The sequence below is a fragment of the Ursus americanus genome, chromosome 1 (genome assembly GCF_024610735.1).
Source record: "Ursus americanus isolate L20-20 chromosome 1, mUrsAme1.1.p, whole genome shotgun sequence".
In the NCBI taxonomy this organism is placed as follows: Eukaryota; Metazoa; Chordata; class Mammalia; order Carnivora; family Ursidae; genus Ursus; species Ursus americanus.
Window position 1 is genome coordinate 17,624,323 of NC_142127.1, and position 22,903 is coordinate 17,647,225.

Genomic DNA, 22,903 nt, shown 5'->3' on the forward strand with positions numbered 1-22,903 from the left:
CACCCCCAAACTACTAGAACTTACAGAGCAGTAATGTGCTCTGTGTAATTCAGTAATGTGGCGGGATACAAAATCAATGCTCAGAAATCAGTTGCATTTCTATACACGAACAATAAGACTGAAGAAAGAGAAATTAGGGAATCCATTCCATTTACAATAGCACCAAAAATCATACGTTACCTCGGAATTAACTTAACCAGAGACGTAAAGGATCTATATTCTAGAAACTACAAATCACTCTTGAAAGACATTGAAGAAGTCACAAAAAGATGGAAAAATATTCCATGCTCATGGATCGGAAGAATAAACATAGTTAAAATGTCTGTGCTACCCAGAGCAATCCACACTTTCAATGCCATCCCGATCAAAATACCAATGACAGTTTTCAAAGAGCTGGAACAAACAGCCCTTAAATTTGTGTGGAACCAGAAAAGGCCCCGAATCGCCAAGGAACTGTTGAAAAGGGAAAACAAAGCTGAGGGCATCACGTTGCTGGATTTCGAGCTATACTACAAAGCTGTGATCACAAAGACAGCATGGTACTGGCACAAAAACAGACACATAGACCAATGGAACAGAATAGAGAACCCAAAAATGGACCCTCGGCTCTTCGGGCAACTAATCTTTGATAAAGCAGGAAAAAACGTCCAGTGGAAAAAAGACAGTCTCTTCAATAAATGGTGCTGGGAAAATTGGACAGCTACATGCAAAAGAATGAAACTTGACCACTCTCTCACACCATACACAAAGATAAACTCCAAATGGACGAAAGACTTCGATGTGAGACAGGAATCCATCAAAATCCTAGAGGAGAACACAGGCTGCAACCTCTTTGACATCGGCCACAGCAACTTTTTTCATGACACATCTCCAAAGGCAAGAGAAACAAAAGATAAAATGAACTTGTGGGACTTCATCAAGATAAAAAGCTTCCGCACAGCCAAGGAAACAGTCAGAAAAACTAAGAGGCAGCCCACGGAATGGGAGAAGATATTTGCAAATGACACTACAGATAAAGGACTGGTATCCAAGATCTACAAAGAACTTCTCAAACTCAATACATGTGAAACAAATAAATCAAAAAATGGGCAGAAGATATGAACAGACACTTTTCCAATGAAGACATACAAATGGCTGACAGACACATGGAAGAATGTTCAAAATCATTAGCTATCAGGGAAATTCAAATCAAAACCACATTGAGATACCACCTTACACCAGTTAGAATGGCAAAAATTGACAAGGCAGGAAACAACAAATGTTGGAGAGGATGTGGAGAAAGATGAACCATCTTACACTGTTGGTGGGAATGCAAGTTGGTACAGCCACTTTGGAAAACAGTGTGGAGGTCCCTTAAAAAGTTAAAAATTGAGCTACCCTACAACCCAGCAATTGCATTACTGGGTATTTACCCCAAAGATACGGACGTAGTGAGGAGAAGGGCCATATGCACCCCAATGTTCGTAGCAGCATTGTCCACAATAGCTAAATCGTGGAAGGAGCCGAGATGCCCTTCAACAGATGACTGGATAAAGACGATGTGGTCCATATATACAATGGAATATTACTCAGCCATCAGAAAGAACGATTACTCAACATTTGCAGCAACATGGATGGGACTGGAGGAGATTATGCTAAGTGAAATAAGTCAAGCAGAGAAAGACAACTGTCGTATGGTTTCACTCATTTATGGAACATAAGAAATAGGAAGATCGGTAAGAGAAGGAAGGGAAGAAGGAAGGGGGGTAAACAGAAGGGGGAATGAACCATGAGAGACTGTGGACTCTGGGAAACAAACTGAGGGCTTCAGAGGGGAGGGAGGTGAGGGATTGGGATAGGCCGGTGATGGGTATTAAGGAGGGCACGTATTGCATGGTGCACTGGGTGTTATATGCAAATAATGAATCATGGAACGTTGCATCAAAAACGGGATGTACTGTATGGTGACTAATATAACAAAATAAAAATTATAAAAAAGAAACACCCAGTATTGCTAGTACAAGCTGTTGTCTTTCTGAGCCTTGTTTTGCTCTCTAATAACAATAATAGGTCAGTTTGCATTTTTTAGAATTTTGAGTAAATTTTATTTTTATTTTTGTGTGTGTAGGAATTCTTCAGCATAATTATTTTGCTGTGTATATAAATAGTTCATTCATTTTTATTGCTTGGTAGTGTTCCATGCATGGATATACCAGTTTGTTTATCCATTCATTTTTTGATGGACATTCCAAAAACGGTCATAAGGAAACTTTGAGGAGTGGTGGATATATTCATTATTTTCATTTTGGTGATTTTTTCATGGGTGTATACTCATCAGATGTACCCTTTAAATCACTCTATATAGATTATACTTCACAAAAGCGGTTAAAAAGGTTAAGTGGTTTTGTGATCAGTGATTGACAGGAAGAAAAGGAAAGTATTTCTGTTCTAACATATCTCCAGTTTGAAAGCCCTATCTATTTATTTGTTTAATAATCAAATATTAAATGCTTTAATAGCTAATAATAGTTTGTATTACTCTGGCTTGTTAAGGATTAAACCACATATGTTGAAAAGCATTTGGCATGTAAGTATCCAGCAAAGGTTAATTTATTATATCGTTTCTCTTTCCAAGTTTTAATTAACAGTATTCCTTATTTTTAATGAACTAGTTGTATATATGTTGTCTTGGTTTGATTGGGTTAATGAAGAGTCCAAGAAAGTTATTCTGGAAGCTCAAGCTTTATTTTTTTTTCAAAAGGCTATGCCCCCCGCATTCATTTTAGATGCTTCATTTTTTTACATTCAAATTTATTATATAAATCTGGAATCATTTCAACTTACTTTTTTCTCAACATGCATCCTATGTATTTAAAAATTCATTTTTATATCTTACATTTAGGCAAATCAGGGCAGATTTTTAGTCTATTTTACTATCTTACTTTAAAGTTAATCTCACTTGAATTATAATCATTGTACATGTACTTACATAAAATGGTTGGAATTCAAAATGGTCTCAGTTGAAACACTTAAAATTTCGCACTTTAGAAGTTAGCTTAAAATGTGCCATTAGGGGCACCTGGTTGGCACAGCGGTTGAGTGTCTGCCTTCGGCTCAGGGCGTGATCCCAGCGTTATGGGATCGAGCCCCACATCATGCTCTTCCGCTATGAGCCTGCTTCTTCCTCTCCCACTCCCCCTGCTTGTGTTCCCTCTCCCGCTGGCTGTCTCTATCTCTGTCGAATAAATAAATAAAATCTTAAAAAAAAAATAAAATAAAATGTGCCATTAATCATTTGCCCACTTCACACACACAAAAATAAGACTTTATATAGATCCTTGCTTCATAAGAGTTGAAGCACACTTTCATATTTCTTTCATGTAGGCTTAGTTCAACCTAAAATTTGTGGCTAGGAAAAGCTTAAGAACTGTACCTAATATTCTAAAGCCAGGGCCAGAAGAGTAACCTGTGGCGAATCTGTTAGAGCAAGAGTCCTTAACTAGTGGATTGAACCAAACTAGCAGTTCTCAAAGTCAGCAACAGATAGATGTCTGAGATTCTGTCTTCATTCTGAAACTTGGTAGTTTTGCCACTTGATTTTGGGTAGGTCACTTATTTCTGTGTCTCAGTTTCATCACCTGTAAAATGCTGTGACCTCCTCTCAGGGATCACGTGTGATCATGTATATGAGAAAGCTTTGGCATATTTAGAAGTGGTAGATACGAAAGTGTATGGTCCTCGGGCTACTTGCTGCTTATATTCCTCTTAATCATGTTCTTCTTTACTTATAGTTGGCCTTAGATTTCCAGGTGGGAGGGGTATCAGTATCTTTTCGATGTCTTGTTCCTTTCTTGCCATCCTGAGATTTCAGGGCTATAGGACAATGAAAAGTAGCTCCTTCCTAATGAAAAGACCGAAGGCCTCTGCTCTTAAGTACTGCTTCACTGGGGCTTCATATAATTTTTTTATTTGTGATATTTTGATATCAGTGGGAGGTTAAAATTAAAACCTATTTTGTCTCTAATTGCTAGCATTTATTGAGTATGTGCCAGGATTTTTTCTTCACAAGAAAGAGTCACAAAAAGCTCGAGTGATTGTCCAAGGTCATAGAGCTGGGATTCAAACACAGGCACATTGTTTCTAGAGCCTAGGCTCTTAACCACTATGTCATATTGCCTTACTTATTATTATTCAACCCTGAGTATCAGTGTGAGACTTTATTTTTTTTTAAGATTTATTTATTTATTTATTCAACAGAGATAGAGACAGCCAGCGGGAGAGGGAACACAAGCAGGGGGAGTGGGAGAGGAAGAAGCAGGCTCATGGCGGAGGAGCCTGATGTGGGGCTCTATCCCATAACGCCGGGATCACGCCCTGAGCCGAAGGCAGACGCTTAACCGCTGTGCCACCCAGGCGCCCCCAGTGTGAGACTTTAAAAGCGATGCATGTTTATTGTACAAAAAAGAAAACAAAAATTCTTAATTCCATAATCCACAGATAATCACCGTTAGAGCAGTTTCTTTCCATTTTTCCTATGTCAAACAATTTTCCAACTGTTGTACATTCAGATTCTTTCCAGTTCTCACACTATTCTGAGTACTGCTACAGTGCTGTTTCTAGAAGTGGGTTATTGGGTCAGAGGGCATGATCATTAATGCCATGTATTGATTCCCAGATTGTCATCTAGAAAAGCTTATACATTATGTTCTCTTCAGCAGTGTGTGAAAGTGCCCCATTTAGGTTTGTTTCAAAAATGAGGATGATAGAAGAAAAAAGTTATTTTGTTTGTTGCTCTGTGTTTTGAATGCCATAGCTTTACCATGCTCCTACTTTATTTTTGACAGGGACATTTGGCAATGTCTGCAAACACTTTTGATTGTCATGAGATGGAGTGATGCTATAGGCATCTAATAGTAGAGGCCATCGATGCTGCCAAACATCCTACAATGTATGGGACAGGCCCACCACAAAGAATTACCCGGTCTAACATGTCCGTAGTGCTGAGGCTAGCTATAAAACCCTGCTTTATAGTAAGCTCTTAAAATCTAGAAGAAATATATTTATTGGCAAGATGCTTTAAACACTATTGGGCTTTATCTTATTATCTAGGAATAGAAAAGTCCATATTTTTTTGGCTTTAACATGAAGCAGGCAAACTTTGGTTAGTCTCTGGATTGTTGAGTGCTTCATATTTCATATATAAAATCTAATGGAATCAATTCTTAGAGAACTCTCCTAAGCCCTTTGAACAGTTTGGAATGTTCGTAATGATTCTAGAGTTGTGTTTTCCTTTAGATTTGCCTTACCTTCTTTTTTATTTGGGGTTACCATTAAAATCTATAATGTCTCTGGTTCTCAAAACAAAAATCTAAAAACTTCTTGTGGGAATTAGTAATTAGAATATCTTTGGAACCTAAACTCCAAGCAGCTTTTCCAACATAAAACTTACTTATTTGGGGTCTTTTAGTTGGGATTCAATTAATTTGCCTTTATTTTAATTTTCATATTTATCATTTTTTTTCTCTTATGAGTTACAATAAAAACCTGTTTATAACTAATGATGGCATACATAAGCATATCATTAGGACTTGACTTATCATTTATAGGCAGAAAAATGTTCAGTGCACCCAAATTCCTCTTTTATCAACCCTTGTCAAGGGAAACATGATAATCTTATTTGTTGGGGGGGGGTCCTGAAAGTCATATTTATTATTAATTTGTTAATTTTTTAATGTAGGTTCCAAAAAACTTGTGAATTTCTCTAAATTCTTTTAAATACAGATCTTGTGACTGCTAGAGCTGATATAATTGTTGTCCTTATTCTATTTTTATAGTTCTGCTTTTTCTAAAAAAAGCTGTTCATGAGCTTTGTCCTTTTGTGCTTCACAGGAACCAGCCCCTATGACAGAAGATCTGCTAGAAGAGCAGTCGGAGGTTCTAGCTAAATTAGGTACATCAGCAGAAGGGGCTCACCTCCGGGCACGCATGCAGAGTGCCTGTCTGCTTTCAGATATGGAGTCTTTTAAGGTGGGTCACGCTGTCAGAGCTTGGGAGTCTATTTTGAGCTATTCTGGGATGAAGCTGTGAAAGTCACTCTTTAAAGTGGTGTGAAGGCCTGAATGTCTTTTTTATTAAACGTTTTGATTTCTTAGTAGTTACAGCAACCTACATTTATCTCCTAAAGGTCGTAGCCAGACTTGCTTCTTAAATTTAAAAAAAGAACAGATCTTTGAATAGTATTCGAAAGTTGAGAATTGAATCATTTCTTTATGTGCTTTGGGATGTTTTTCTCCTTTGTGTGTGTTTACCCAATTTAATGCATGACTTTTAGGAAACCCTTAGTATTTAACATAGGCTGCTTCATTCACCAAACCTTTTGATTGCCTTCTTTGTGACTTGTACTGTGATTAGATAAGTAGGAAATACAATGTTTATCCTCAGTTATAGTCTATTTTGGTTGTGGAGGGAGATATGTAAATAATTATGTGATGCGTTCACTTATGAAGGCAGTGTCAAAAAGGTGACTGACTCTGCTGAGTGGGTCATGGAGAGTTTCTCAGAAGAGGTACTATTTAGGATGAGTAGGCGTTTCTCCCTGGAGAATAATATTTTAAGTTTAGATATAGGCCTGTATTAGAACATAGAGGATTCAGAGAATGGTGACATTTAGCTTATTAGCTTAAAAACCCAGGGATGAAGAAAGGTCTTTTGTTTTTGAATTACTTATTCTTGAAAGCTGAGGTAAAGCCACATATATTAAAAACAACAAAACAACCAAGTCGGTAGTCTGTTTGGCCATAGGCCTTCCTTGTGCCTCCTGCTGATACTCTGAATTGTCTCCCATGCCCAGATTTTCCTCCTTGACCTGCTGCTATTTGTGATGGCCTCCATCTCCCCATTCCGTAGCCTCCAATCAGTCCTGCTTTCATGCTGTATGCCAGCCTGAGTTTGATTTTTTTTTTCAATATAAATACCTTTTGAAAACCTATGTCACTTTTATCTTCCCTGTTAGCAGATTTTAGTGACAGTAAAAGGGAATGCTTTTATTCTCTGCTTATTTCCCCCATCTTTACCAAAAGAAAAAAAAATCTTTAGGAAGCTTCTTGAGAGGTACATGTTTTTCTTAGAGATTAAAAAGATCCAGAAAATCTGTGCATTTTGTTCTGCTGTGAGACAAGAAAGAGAGACATATTGTTTTAAAACAAATAGGTGGTGTAGTGGAAAAAGAGAAGACAGTTGACTCTCAGGGCACGTGTTAAAACAAAAAGGTAGAAAAGGGTGTGTGTGCATAGTAGGACCTCTGCAGTAGCTGTTTTCATACCTGACTTCTAGCTGTCTTCATGTTTATCTGTCCCTATCCTGCTACAGCATCCTTGCAGAGGCACTTAGAAGACAAAATTCCAAATTGGAACTGTAGAAGTTTTCTTTATAGAAACGTATTGGCTCCTCATGGGAAGGTTCTGTATAATTCCAACACTGTACCTCAGTAAAACTGGGTTCATTAGACAGTTTTAGACTAACTTGGGTACCTATAAATCTCTTTAAACATGGTTTTAATAAAAAGATTGTATTTCACATAGTCAAGTTACACATCTGTCTCTATGTGGGAATCAGTTAATATATTTAAGGAAATAAAGTCATTCTAAAATAGACATGGTTGCCTTTCTCTTTTTATATGGGGGTGACTTGGTATTAGGGGCCCTTAGGAGAGTCTGCAGAGCTTTGGATCAATGCTGGTATGTACCTGAGGTCCTACACCTCGCAATAGGACGGGGCCTATTCTCGAGCATGTCCTTCAAGTACATACCTTAACAGTAGAAAGAAGATAAGCCATAGCTGAAGTGAGCCTTGACTCTCTCCTGGTAGCTGTATGTTCAGCCTGGTATAGTAAGGCCAGGCAGAAGGAAGAATTCTTGTGTGAAAAGAATTTTTTTTTTTTTTTAACTTCAGTAGTGCAGGAGTTCAGTATTTTTTTCTTCAAGTTCATTCTTTTCTCTCAAGGTGTATCTCTAGTTCCTAAGATGTTTTTATGTGGGTGTGTTATTGCCGGGTTAATAACTAGATCTTTGTACATGAATCCTGAGTCATGCAGCAATCTTGATTCATTGTAGTTCACAGCATTTTTTTGTTGCTTTTTCTGAAAGTATGATTTTGTAAACAGGTTTATCACTACCTGATGATTTCTATGTGGTTTTGCTGAATTTTTTTGCCTTATTTTAGGCAGCTAATCCAGGTTGTTTTCTGGAAGATTTTGTGAGGTGGTACTCACCCCGGGATTATATTGAAGAGGAAGTCATTGATGAAAAGGGCAACATGGTTCTGAAAGGAGAACTGAGTGCCCGAATGAAGATTCCAAGCAATATGTGGGTAGAAGCCTGGGAAACAGCTAAGCCAATTCCTGCTAGAAGGCAGAGGAGACTTTTTGATGATACACGGGAAGCAGAAAAGGTAACCGAGGTTTGAGTATCTAATACTAAAAAGCTAACAATTGTTCTAGCATTTTAAAAACTCACTATAATAGACGTTAAAGCTTTGGACACACTTGAGAAACAAAGCTTTGAAATTTAATGGGCCTTTTATATATCTGCTATTCACATTTAAATTTTAGAACTATTTGCAAATAGGCTGGAGAATATAAGAAATGTATATTTTATATAGAATGCTTACCATTGGACTGTCTTACAGCATATGTCAAAAGCCTTAAAGATGGTCACATCCTTTGACCTAGCAGTTCAACTACCAAAAAATTTATTAAGGAAATAATAAGAAATACATAAATATTAATGTGTAAGAACAATGTTCAACAAAGTTTTCTAGTGAAAAGTTAGATACAACAAAAGTTTCCAGAAATAAGGCTTGGTTCAGTAAATATGGTATAATCATTTGGTGGACTGCTTTGTAATTATTAAAAAATATTTAGAGTTCTGGAGAATAGTGACAGCCACCTGATAACAAATTGTCCTACACACTCTCCCACTCAGCTCCCCCCAAGCCCCATGATATTAGTAAGAAGATAAATCTGTGCCTTCAGCATTAAGATATAGAGACTATAGTGACCTTTGAATTAACTTTAAGTAGAGAAATAAGCCAAATTTCAACAGAGTTCCTAGTGCTGTAGGCCTGTATACAGAGAGTGGGGGCAGGGAGTCTTAAAAAGAAGAGCCAAAAGATATGGAAGACTTAGATGGAGCACAGTCACCCCAGAAGGAGAGAACTTAACATTAATACTCAGTGCAAAATAACGCAAATACGGCTTGATAGTTCACAGCACTGGCTATAGAGAAGGGGCTTGAAGTGGGCAGGAATATAAGTGGACGCTCGGAGAGACACTGCCTTGGCAAGAAACAGATATATAGAGACGGAATGATACCATTTGAGATAAAGCAATGATGGGAAAAAAGGAATAAGGGGAAAATTAGGGATCCTGCAGAAATGCAGGAGAAATAAGACCTATCGGCCTCTGTCACCCCCTCCCCCATCCAGACAAATGGTACAAAAGAGGGCACTTTTAAACTGTGATATGACTAGGATTGGTAAAGAGCAGACCATATCCATACAAAACTACTATAAAAAAGCAGAAAATACAGATATGGTTATTTGAGCTAATAAAAACATTTCCCAGAAGATTGACCACGAAGGAGAAGAAAATTGTAACACTCCAAAAGGAGTCAGATGTCCTCAAACCAGCATGAAATATATAAAAAATCATGTTTAATTAGAATTACTAAAGCCAAGAGCAGAAATGGACCAAAAAACCCCACAAAGAAATGAAACCACAGCTGGTTTAACTCAGGATAGAAGTATAAGAATAAGCCAACCATATCAAAAATAAAGACTAAATTACAAAGGGCCCAAAGGAGAATGGATTTACACTTAAATTTAATAAAAGGTACAAGGAAAAGCAGCAAAAACAGCCAAGAGAGTGAAAATGGATGACAAGTAAAAGAAGTTGAAGAGAAACTAGTAGAAATGAAAGACAGGGAAAGTAGGAATAATACTCATTTTATCAGAGTCTTTGAAGAGGAACAACCAAAACATTGGAACAGAAGTAATATTTGAAACTGCAATCCAAGAAAACTTTCTGGAAATAAAGGAAAACCTGAGTTTACATGTTGAAAGAGCCCTTTCACTAGGTGCAGGGAAAAATGCACCATAAATAATGAACTCCAAAATACATCATTGTGAAACTACTAAAACTTAAATATTTAAAGAAAAAAAGATTTTCAGGACTTCTAGGCAAAAAGATGAAAATAACTTACAAGGGAAAGAGGTGTCATATTTGTCAAAAGCAAGGCAACATGGGAAAGCATTTTCAGAAAATGTAAACAAAAAGTGCAAACCAAAGATTTATATCCTACCAAGGTGTCCAAATAATCAAGGCTCTAAGAATATTTTCTCTGAGGTTTTGCACATATAAATTTTGTACACATGCACCCTTTCGAGGAATCCACCAGAGTTGCCCTGTCTAATAGAACTTTCTACAGTGTTAGAAACATTCTACAGCTGTGATGTTCAGAATTACAGCCACTGGCCATTTGTGGCTCCAATGAACACTTGAAATGTGGCTAGTATAACATAGGAACTGAATTTTTAAGTGGCTGCATGTGGCTAGTTTCTGCCTTGTTCATATTGAACAATCAAGAGATGACTGGAGAAACTGACAAAAGGCCAGCGGTGAGTATTTTCTTTCTTTAATTTTAGAGCTAAGACTAAATAAACCTAGGTGAGGATATGAGTAGAAAAAGAAGATGGTAATCAGAGGATACCATTTAAAATTGTCAGACCAGATTATAAAACACTTAAAGCGAGGGAATTAAGGACAGCATAAAAAGTATTACTGCAAAGATCTCTACTAGAGTAAAAATATAAACCTTCTTAAGTACCAACAGAGTTTTTTTAAAAAGCAGAGAACACACCAAATTGAGAAACACACGTAATAACAATCAAACCAGAATAATAAGTCATATAAAACCCAACTCTGCTACAAACAAGGGTTTCAGTGGTTTAAAAAGGCTACAAAGTCAGAATGGATAAAATAAAAAGGCAAGAAATAGGAAGTGTTGACAAGAATGTGGAGAAAAAGGAACTCTCATGCGGGGTTGGTGGAAATGCAAATAGGTGCATCCATTGTTTCCTCAATTAACATATGATCAAGTAATTCCACTACTGGGTATTTACCCAAAGGAAATGAAATCACTGATTTGAAAAGATGCATGCACCCCTATGTTTATTGCAGCATTATTTACAAAAGCCAAGATATGGAAGTAGCCAAAGTGTCTATTGAGAGAGGAATGAATAAAGAAGATGTGATACATATCTACAATAGAATATTACTCATCCCCGAAGAATGAAATCTTGCCATTTGCAGCAACATGGATGGACCTAGAGAATGTAATGCTGAGTGAAATAAGTTAGTCAGAAAAAGACAAATACCATATGATTTTGCACATAAGTGGAATTTAAGAAACAAAACGAAGAAAAAGGAGGAAAAAAAAAACGACTCTTAAAGATAGCAAACAAATGGTTGCCAGAGGGAAGATGCCAGAGGGAAGATCCCCTGTGGGGATGTGAGTGAAATAGATAAAGGGGATTGAGAGTACTTATCTTGATGATCACTGAGAGGTAGATAAAATTGTTCATCACTATATTGTACACCTGAAACTAATATAACACTGTATATTATGCTTCAAAAAAATAAATAAATAAATAAATAAAATACGTAGAATAGAGGTATAATCAGAGTGAGGGTATAACCAAATTATTCCTTTAGTTTTCTTCCAATGCTTAACTATATAATTAAATTTTATTTTATCACACACACAAAAAGGTTATGAAGTAAACAATGGACAAAGGTTTGCCAGGTACGTGAGAGCAATAAGGAAAGCAGGGGTTATGATCCTGATACGAAATAAAGCAGAAGTAAAACAGAAAAGCATTAAACGATGACACAGAGATGCTTTATAATCTAAAAGTGGTATTTCACAATGAGGATATAACATTTGTCAATGTTTATACACTAGATAACACAGCCATCTATAAAAATAGGAAGCCACAGGAGATAAGAGTAGAAACAGATTGAAACACACTAATAACAGAGGACATTGAACACATTACAGTGAACACATTACTCTTAATACAAGACAGTTGAGTAGACAAAACTAAAGAAAGATCGAAACAAGGTAGTAAGGTTGATCTTTTACGTATATCCCAAACACTCACCTTGACAGTAGAGACTGTACCTTTTCTTTCATGTTCACATGGAAAATTTACAAAAACTGATAGTATATTAGGGCTGAAAGAGAATATCAGTAGGATTCATAATAGAAATATAACCAGTACTCTGATCTCTGGAATAAAACTAGGAATTAAAAATGAAACAATAACAAAAAACTGGGCCTTCTACTTGGAAATGTAAAAGCCTTATATTAACTCTTGGGTAAAGGAGAAATACTAAGGCAAATTTCTGAAAAATAATGAAAACGCTATACAGCCGAACCTATCAGATATATTTTAGGAGTCATCAAAGGAAAATCCATAGACTTAAATACCTGTATCAAGAAAAAAACAGAAGAATGAAAATTACTCAATTAATAAATTTTTAACTTAAGTTAGAGGAAGAACAAAGTAAAACAAAAAGAAAATGAAAGGAAGGCAGTGATAAAGATAAAAGCAAAGAGTGATGAAGTAGAGAACAGAAAAAAGATCAAATTAATCTGGTTTTATTAAAAAAATCAAAATAGACACATGGTTGACTGCTTTAATCACAAGAGAGGGAAAAGCATGCATATACAAAATAAGAAATGACAAAAAGTGCCAATAGCTATTGATATGGAGTAAATAGTAGGAAAAAACACAATACTTTGGATAATTCTATGTATAAATTTGTATAAATTTGAAAACGAAGATGAAACGGATGATTTCCTAGGAAAATACAGTATATTAAAAATGACTAAAGATAGAAAATGTAAACAGACATTTCCATAGAAGAAATAGACACAGTTAACCAAGAAATGACCACATAAAAAAAACCACCAGGCATAGATGGTTTCACAGGTGAATTCATCTAAATGTTGAGAGACCAGACCGTCCCAGTGCTGCTTAAATTGTTTTGGTACGTAGCAGTTGGAGGAAATTTCCCAAAATCTTTTATTGGAAACGTTGACTGTAACGTTGGTCCCTAAGTCTGATAAAAGTAGCATATAAAAAAAGTACAGACCAGTGGTACTTAAGAAATTGAATGCAAAATCCTAAGTGAACAGACTCTCACCACTTTAAGAAAATAATACATGTCGACTGAGTGCAACAATGATTATTTGGAAATCTACTTATTAATTTCATTAATAGGTTTAAACAGAAAATATTCCCATATATACTCAAAAAGTCTTTGATAAAATTTAATACTCATTCCTAATAAAATTGAGAAATAAGAATGCGTATTTTCTTAAAATGAAAAATATATGTAGACCTCAATTCTAAACACAGCATCTTAATGGGGGAACCCTAGAGTTATTCTCACTAAGGTCAGGAGTGGGGCAATGATGCCTACCATCTCTACTTCCATTTAATGTTATTCTGAAGTTATTACCCACTATAATTAGAAAAGAGAAAGCAGAAGCATAGGACTTGAAAAGAAGAACTTTTTATTTGTAGATGAAGTGACGGTATACCTGGAAAAATCTAAAGAATCAGTGATAAAAGTAATTCATACAGAAGAATTCAGCAAGGCAGCAGGATATAAAGTTAATGTATCTAGTAGTATTCATGTACACAAATAATAACCACGCTGAAGATGTAAATGAGTTTCTCTTCATTATAAGAGAAAAAAATGGTTAAATACGTAGAAATAAACTTAACCAGAAATATTAGAAATATGAATAAAAAAAGTAAAACACTCTTTAACAATAGCTGTTGCTTATTCTTGGTTAGGAAGTCTCAACATCATTAAGGTCAGTTCTCTTTTAATTAATTTATAAATTTAATGCAGTCCCAATAAAATACCAAAAGTCTTTACTATGGAGCCAGACAAGTTGATACTCAAATTTATTTGGAAAAATAAATATGCAGGCTTAGGACTTACAGGTTTGGGGAGTGACCGTTAATGGGTTTCTTTTTTGGGTGATGGAAATGTTCTAAAATTGATTGTGGTTTTGGTTGTACAACTCTGAATATACCTAAAACCATTGGATTGTACACTTTAAATGGGTGAATTGTTACTTTAAAAAAGCATGCAAAAGTAGCTAAGAATAGATTGAAAAGAAAGAGCTCTGAGGTAGGTGAATTGGTGGCCGGGGGGCCAACTAACCTGACCAGATACTAAAGCATAGTTCACAGCCTCACTATTTAAATAATGTGATAATGGTGCATAACTAGACAGCCCAGTGAAACCAAATAGTCCATAGATACACGTAGAAATCTAGTATTATATGATAAAGATGGCATCTCATATCACTGATCTAGATAGCTCTTTTATTTTATTTTACTTTATTTTTTAGGGGGGATGGAAGGGCAGAGGGAGAGGGAGAGAATCTTAAGCATGGAGCCTGACTTGGGGCATGATGAGGGGCTTAATCTCACAACCCTGAGATCAGGCATGACCTGAACTGAAATCAAGAGTTGGGCGCTTAACTGACTGAGCCACCCAGGCTCCCCTAGATGGCCCTATTAATAAATTGTTTTGGGATAACTGAATACAACCATTTGGCAAAAGATAAAATTAGATCTGTTTCTCATACCACACACAAGAATGGACTGAAAAAGAAAAGTCAGAAGACAAATGATAAACTGAGAGAAGTATTTGTAAACTGGGAGAAATATATGTATTACAGATAAAGGGCCAAAATACTCTAGAAATATGGGCAAGAGGTCTGAGGAGATAACTCATCCCCCCAAAATATAATTACCCTTAAACTTTTCAAGAGACGTTCAACTTCATTCATAATAAGAGAAATGCAAATTAAATAACTTCACTGAGATAACCATTTCTCACACATCACATTTGTAAAAATTTAACAGCTTAATTAATACTCAATGAGGCCCTGAGGCAATAGCTCTTACACATTACTGATTAGAGGCTGGATGGTACAACCGCCTGTGGAGAGGAATTTGGCAATATTTAATAAAATTTACATATGCATTTACCCTTTCCCCCCAAAAGCAATTCCACTTCTAGGAATTTACCCTAGTATTTTCAACAGTACAAAAATAAAGATGTTCATTGCTGCATTAATTGTAATTAGAAAATAGTGGAAACTCTCTATATGCCCAAACTTAGGAGCTTTATTGAATACTGTGGTTCATCTACATAACTGAGGACTATGCAGCTGTTAAAATGAGGAAGATATCTGTTACCTGATAGTGATTTCTAGGATATGTTTTTAAGAGAAAAGTAAAGTGCGAATTAACATATATAATATGCTTCATTTTGTGTAAAAAAGGGAGATTAAGAAAATTTACAAAAAGAAATTTATCTTCACAAAACAGAAAACACTGAAGTTAGTTACCCAGAATGTTTGAAAGGGGAGGAAAAAATAGAGTAAAAGGAATATGGGAGGGAATGACATTTAGGAAAGAGTATTCTTTCTGTATACTTTCGACTCCTGGAAAAAATGTTAATTGTCTGTATATTGAAAAATCAGCAAGAATGGAAAGAGGGGAATGACCAAAGCAAACTGAGATAAATTAATCTAGGTGTGTGTGGTTTTTTTTTTTTTTTTTTTTTTTTTTTTAAGATTTTGTTTGTTTGTCAGAGAGGAGAGCATAGGCAGCGGGAGCCACAGGCAGAGCTGGCAGAGGGAAAAGCAGGCTCCCTGCTGAGCAAGGAGCCCAATGGGGGGCTCCATCCTAGGGCCCTGGGATCATGACCTGAGCCGAAGGCAGACGCTTAACCAACTGAGCCACCCAGGTGTCCCTGTCCAGGTGTATTTTAAATGAATAACATAACCACACTGAAACGGGGTCAGGGTTGGGAGGAGGATCTAATTCAGTAATTTATGATCACATAGGATATGTTTGACTGTATACCCCCAGGTATGGGGAGAGGTGGGATAGCACTGCAAACAAATCCTAAACTCTATATTCTATATTTGTTTTTTGTAGTGGTGTTGGGTATGTAATTCCTAAACTTTTAGGTGGATTATTATTTGAGCAAATGAGTAATTAAATGTGTTGGTATTGTTGGAAGCCAGAATTCTCACTGTGGAAGTGAGATGCGAACATGGAATTGAGGAAAGCAAGGAAGACCAAATGGCAGTGCATTGGAATTGGTGGTATTGGTGTGAACCCATAGATAGATATGTGGGTATGTACATATGCATATATATATTTCCTAGCTTTTTTCTGAAGGGGTCTAGAAACAGTGACATCTCTAGCAGTGAACACACATATATATTGATTTCTAGGATATTTCTCATTAAAAGGAACCATACTTTCCTCAGAGAAATGGCTGATTTCAGAATTGGGAGAAGGAAGGTATAAGATGAGTGTGGAACATTGTATGTTGCCAGAAAATAAGGAACTGCTTAAAAAAAGAGAGAGGTATATATCATAAGGAGATAGTTTGAAGGGACTCTTACTCGCAAAATCTGGACAATTTGAATGGCAAATAACTAAGGACAGTAATGAATTATAAACTAAAACTTGGAACCCATGGGTCCACATTGACAATTTGCAGATAAAGAAATGGGAGAGAAGGGAGGTGTTTCAGCTCAAAGATGACCAATAAATATGGAGGATACGCTGAAGTAGGAAACTCTTCATTTTACATCCATATTCATACTAAAGATTGGTTCAGGTGAGAATTGTCAGTAGATGTCTAGGTGGAAATTAGGGTGAGGAGCATCATTCTTGCATGGTTTTAAAGTGTCTCTCCAAGACAACTGGAGAATTGCAAGAAATAATAACTATGTGGTAGAGAAATGGGGCAATCCCTTGAGTGTATGGTCAAAATTAATATTACTAATAAGGGGTATAGATGCAGATTATCTGCATTGAGATGTGATACTCTGAAGGATCCAACAGCACTTATACCCTGATCCATGAGTGCATATTCTGCATCTAATCATGAGGAAGCATTAGGTAAAACCAAAACGAGAAGCATTCTGTTCTAAAAAAGAGCTTAAAAAAAAAAATCCACAACACACAATTCTAGGAGTATATTAAACGGATATAGGAATCAACTGAAACATTACCCAGTGGCCAGTATTAGAACAATTTGAGCAACAAAATAAAGTACTGTTGGACTGTAACTCAAAGTGTAAAATAAACATCCTTGAGTCTGTAGTGTTACAAATAAATCATTGAATAAATTGGCGAGAAGAGACAAATCTATGCAGAAGAACTCCAAGCCTGCTCTGCCCACAAGGAGATGGAGCAGAACTCCCCACTGCGCAAGCGTGGGCTGTGCATAGTGACTTCCTTCCAAAGAGTGCAGTTTGCAGATTGGGGAAAATGAGTAACTTTACAGTGCAGAAACCCGACAAATACTGACTCAGCCAGGTAAGCAAGGTTAGCAACATGGATGAGTTTCTTGTACTCTTGATAGGAGGTGATGAAAGTAGCACTTTACAACTCTCTCATCCTTCTCTCAAAAATCCCTAACCCCAGTTGGATCATGAGAAAAACATTAAATAAGTTCCAGTTGAGGCACTTTTTACAAACTGACTAGAATTCCTTATAACCATCAAGGTCAGGGGCACCTGGGTGGCTCAGTTGGTTAAGCGTCTGAATCTTGACTTCAGTTCAGGTCATGATCTCAGGGTCCCTGTGTTGAGCTCCACACTCACTGTGGAGGGCTCCACACTCACTTTTTCTTTCTCTTAAATGAATAAATAAAATCTTAAATAAAAACATAAGGAAAGTCTAAGAAAGTTTCACATGGGAGGGGAGCCTAGAAATACAACTACTAAATATAATGTATCCTGGAATGGGAAAAGGACATGAAATAAAAACTGAGGAAATTGAATACAGAAATTGACAGGATGATTCATAATAGCAAAAAAGTGAAACCAAGCTAAATATCGATCAGCTGATGAATGGATAAGTAAAGTATGGCATATTCATACAATGGAATATTAGGCCATAAAAATGAATGAAGTTCTGATACATGGTAAAACACAAATGAACCTTAAAAGTATTATGTTAAGTGAAAGAAACCAGAAATAGAAGGACACATGTTACAGGATACCATTTATATGAAATACCAGAATAGGCAAATTCATGAAGACAGAAAGTTAGTTTAGCAGTTACCAGGGGGTAGGAGGTGGGAGGAATGAGGGATGACTGCTATTGGGTAATGGGTTTCTTTTTGGTATGATTAAAATGTTCTGCAATTAGATAATCATGATGTTGTATAACTTGTAAGTATGCTAAAGACCACTGAAGTGTACATTTTAAAGTGGTGAATTTTATGGTATGTAAATTGTATCTAAATTTTTTAAAATTAAGGAAATGTGAGTAAAGTATGGAATTCAGTTATTCAGAAAGGGGTGGGAAGGCACTGTACTCAAAATGTCCATGTTATAAAAGACAGACTGGAAAACTTCCAGATTTGTTGTGATTGAAGAGGTATGAAAACTGAAGGCTATGTTTGATCTTTAACTAGATCCTGTATGGTGGTGGGAAAAGGTTATAGAAGTCATTATTTTGGTCTGTTGATGAAATTGTAATAAGGATAGTAGGCAAGGTTAAAAGTATTTGATCAGTGTTAAACGTAGTTTATATAATCATAATAGTTTATCTTTTGATTATATAAGAAAACATTCTTAATTTCAGGAAATACTGAGATCTTTGGGGGTTAAAGGACATGATGTATGTAACTTGCTTTCACATTATTCAGAAAAAAATGTGTGTATATATTGTATGTGTATTTATACAGAGGAAAGAGATGGGTGTGATGGAGGTAAAAAGTGAGTCTAGGCAAAGGGTATAAATATATTTTGTATTCTTGAGAATTTGTTTTGCTGTAAATTAAGGAAAACCAAAGTTGAATAGCAAGTGTTAACAAAGGTGCACAATATTGGGAACTATTATTACTCTAGATAAGGATGTAAATCTTACTGAAACACTTTGTAAAATAAGTTGGAATATGATTTCAATACAAAATCATTTGGCATTATCTTGTACATATCCAATTCTGTTTTAGGTATATGTCATCAAGAAATTCCTCTACATGTACACCAGGAAACATACACAATAATATAACAGGAACCTTATTTGTAATAGCCAAAAATGGGGGAGGGTGTCCATCAGTGGAGGTGTATTTTAATATAGCAACGAAAATGAATGAACTACAGTATGCATCAACATGTGCATCTCAAAAAGAACGCTGTATACAAGTCACTGAGGGTTGGAACCAGAAACATTCCATTTATATAAAGATTCAAACCAGACCAAACTAAGCAACACATTGTTTGGGGCTATACACATATGTGAGAAAACTATAGAGACAAGCAAAAGAATGATTAGTAGTTACTTACTGATAGTGGGTGTGTAAGGGAGGGACACGTGATCAGGGAGGCACACAGGGGGATTTGGAAAGTGCTGGTGATGTTCTGTTTCTTAAGCTGTTGGTGGTGTGTAAACAAGTGTTCATGTTGTCTTTAAGCTATTTGTTAATACTCTGGTATGTGTATTTCTTAATTTTAAAAAATTTTCAAACCACACAAAATATTCCAAGCCAAAAGGTAAAGGTTTTAAGTCATTAAATGAACAAAAGCAAGTTATAAAATAGTACGTATATTATAGTTTTTTGTTAAGAAATTGAATATGCTTCTGTCTTTGTGTTTAAATGGACATAGAAATAAGTCTGAGAAGATAAACACAAAAATGTGTTGCTCCTTAAGAAGTAGGATTTCTGGAGAACTTTTGCATTACTATGTATGTATTTATTCATTCATTCATTCCTGAAATCATCCAGGTTGACGTTATGAGATCAGATTTCTTTTATCTTTACTGCTGTTGAATAAGGAGCTTAAAGGTAGGGTCTGTGTGTTATACATAACTTCTCTGTATTTTTAAAATTAGAACAATAATAAAACAATTTCCATTTTGGAAAAACAATAAACCAAAAAAATTAGTGGAAGGTTTCTGTCAATGTTCAGAAATGTTAAGTGAGTAAAGCAGGTTACAAAACAGTTTTTTTTACATACTTAGTTTACCTAATATGTGTCTTCAGTGTAAAAAATCCTGGAATGAAAATATTCCACCATTAACAATTGTTAATCTCTAGGTGGTATAATTTACGGACGGTTTTTATTTTCTTTGTAGTTCCCTAATTTGCATGTATCACGTACTGGAAACAAGGGGAAAAAAACAGGGGCATATTCACCACTATAAAATACTAAAGTCCTTATCAGTTCTCAGTAACGCTCTTACCATTGTGGGTAGTAGCTACTTACCTGGATGACTAGGGCAAGGTACTAAGAGAAGAGAGCTCTTCTTAACTCTTGTTATAGATGTGAGTTTAGTGGTGCAGAGGATTTTTTCTTCTTTCATAAATGGCTGCTTTATTCTTTGACAGCTACATTGATCATTCATGTAACTTTATGCCTCCTTCAGGTGCTGCACTATCTGGCAGTACAGAAACCTGCAGACCTGGCTCGGCACCTGTTACCTTGTGTAATTCATGCAGCTGTACTCAAGGTAAAAGAAGAAGGTAAATGTCTTATTTGATTAGTCATTAGTTCATTTCCAAAATGAAAGTTATTTTGCCTGACTTTTTAATGATGGCTTTGATCTTCTTAAAAATAGAAAATCTGGAAAACATTTCTTCAGTTAAGAAGATTATAAAGCAGATAATAACCCATTCCAGTAAAGTTTTGCACTTCCCCAATCCAGAAGACAAGAAATTGGAAGTAAGTTTGCTATCGTGTCAGGATCTTGCCAAATGTTCTTCCTAGTTGACAATGATTATTTTAAAGATAAATTTTTAAAAGCCTGCTTTTTTTTTTTTTTTTTTTTCCTGTTTTCCAATGTATGTCTCTCCCTTTTCCACTGTTAGGAAATCATCCATCAAATTACTAATGTAGAAGCTATAATTGCCAGAGCCCGCTCCCTGAAAGCCAAGTTTGGAACTGAGAAATGTGAGCAAGAAGAGGAAAAAGAAGATCTTGAAAGGTAATTGATATTTGAGTAACTTTTGTCTGCAGTAGGAAAAGCCATCACTGTCTTATAGAACATTTTAATAGAATATTGAGATTCTTTTGTGGTACCCTGTATAACGAGCGTCAGCTAGAGACAGAGAAATATTTATTTATCATAGACTTTGACCTCCTATATTTCTGGGTATTTGCAAGGCATTTCCATTCCTTCCACATTTAGAAACAAGTCTACCAAGTCTTTTTTTCTAGTAATGTCCTTGTTGCTTGGAGATGTGCCTGCAGTTTCCTGTGGAAGGGCTAGTCACTCTTTGTTATTTGCAATGCCCCAGAGCTTTGCTTGCTCTCTTTGCTTAGCTCTCACTGTTCCTTTACCACAGTCTGAGGTGTTCTGAAATTGTATTTCTGCTCAGTATCCCTACTTATTTATTTAACTTTAAACAAGATTTTTGAAAGCAAAGGTGCATATCCTGTGCACCCCGTGAACATGTTTTGAAAGAGTGACCAGATGGCCTCTTCAGGATGGTTGATACAGATGACCGGGTCAGTCTTTTCCTCCCCCTGAGAGAGACTTGGCACCATTACCTGTCAGTATGAGTCCTGGTCCATTTTTGCCTGTGGTATTTGAAAGAACAATGTTATTTTAATTGTGATAAAGTGTTTCCAAATTTGTTACTTCAGCAACTTAAATTAACTTTAAATTCTTCATCAGCCTTTTCAGAAATGAAATGGCATTATTGATGCTAAATAATTAAGATAATATAACAAGGCATGTGCAATAGCTCTTAACAAGTTCTTGTTAGAATTTTTTATCTTGTGTTGAATGAAATTTTCTCTTAGCCTTCTTCGCTCTTGAAAACTCCTTCCTTCTTAAATGAGAAGAATAAGCATTAATCAAAGGAATCATTTCTAAAATAGCAGTATGAATTAGTGGTGCAGGCGTGGTGCCTTCGACTCTGGTAGCTCCACACGTGTTCTCTGTGATGTACTTGGAGGTGTAGCGTTTCCAGCACATAATGGCGCAGTTGAGGCTTTGCCCAGCAAAATGTGTATTTTAAGCATACATGCACGCACACGCACACACACACCTGCTTTAAAAGAAAAAATGAGAGATACGGATTATTGCTTTGCTGTATATGTATAAATTGGTTTTTGTTGTCCAAAAATACTGTTTTGTTTTTAAGATTTTATTTACTCACTTGCTTGAGAGAGGGAGAGAGAGAGCACCTGAGCAAGCAAAAGGGGGGGGGGGCAGAGGCAAAGAATCTCAGGCAGACAACACACACAGTGTGGAGCCCAATGTGGGACTCAATCCAGAGATCATGACCTGAGCTGAAACCAACAGTTGGTTGCTTAACTGACTGAACCACTCAGGCACCCCCAAAATATCGTTTTAATCTTTTATTTACTCTAGTATTTGCTCTTTTTTTTATAAGAATTTTTATTATGTTATGTTAGTCACCATACAGTACATCCCTAGTTTTCTAGCATATAACACCCAGTGCATTTTCTAAGCTTCTAGTTTGAAAGAAATAGACTCAGTATTTCTTTTTATCCTTTGACAGAGGTGAGGTGTTTTTTTTTTTTTTTTTTTTTTTAGATTTATTTGTTTATTTGAGAGAGAGAGGGGCACGAGAGTGGGATAGGGTCAGAGGGAGAGAATATCCAAGCAGATTCTCACTGAATGCAGAGCCTGACACGGGGCTCGATCTCACAACCTTGAAGTCATGACCTGAGCTGAAATCTAGAGCCCGATGCTTAACCAGTGGAGCCACGCAGCCACCCCAAGAGATGAGTGTTTAAAAAATTTTATGAAAACAGTTGCAAGGCAG

The 22,903-nt window shown here is 36.1% G+C and overlaps 1 protein-coding gene across 2 annotated transcripts in view; it reads left to right on the plus strand.

Moving 5' to 3' along the window:
• RAB3GAP1 (RAB3 GTPase activating protein catalytic subunit 1) overlaps nt 1-22,903 on the plus strand; it is a 115,230-nt gene that overhangs the window by 86,554 nt on the left and 5,773 nt on the right. For both annotated transcript variants that reach the window (XM_045783015.2, XM_045783023.2), the window contains exons 18-22: nt 5,869-6,006; nt 8,200-8,427; nt 20,533-20,629; nt 20,725-20,828; nt 20,975-21,090. In XM_045783015.2, coding sequence (XP_045638971.2) covers nt 5,869-6,006; nt 8,200-8,427; nt 20,533-20,629; nt 20,725-20,828; nt 20,975-21,090 — 683 coding nt within the window. The remainder of the gene's footprint in view (nt 1-5,868; nt 6,007-8,199; nt 8,428-20,532; nt 20,630-20,724; nt 20,829-20,974; nt 21,091-22,903) is intronic.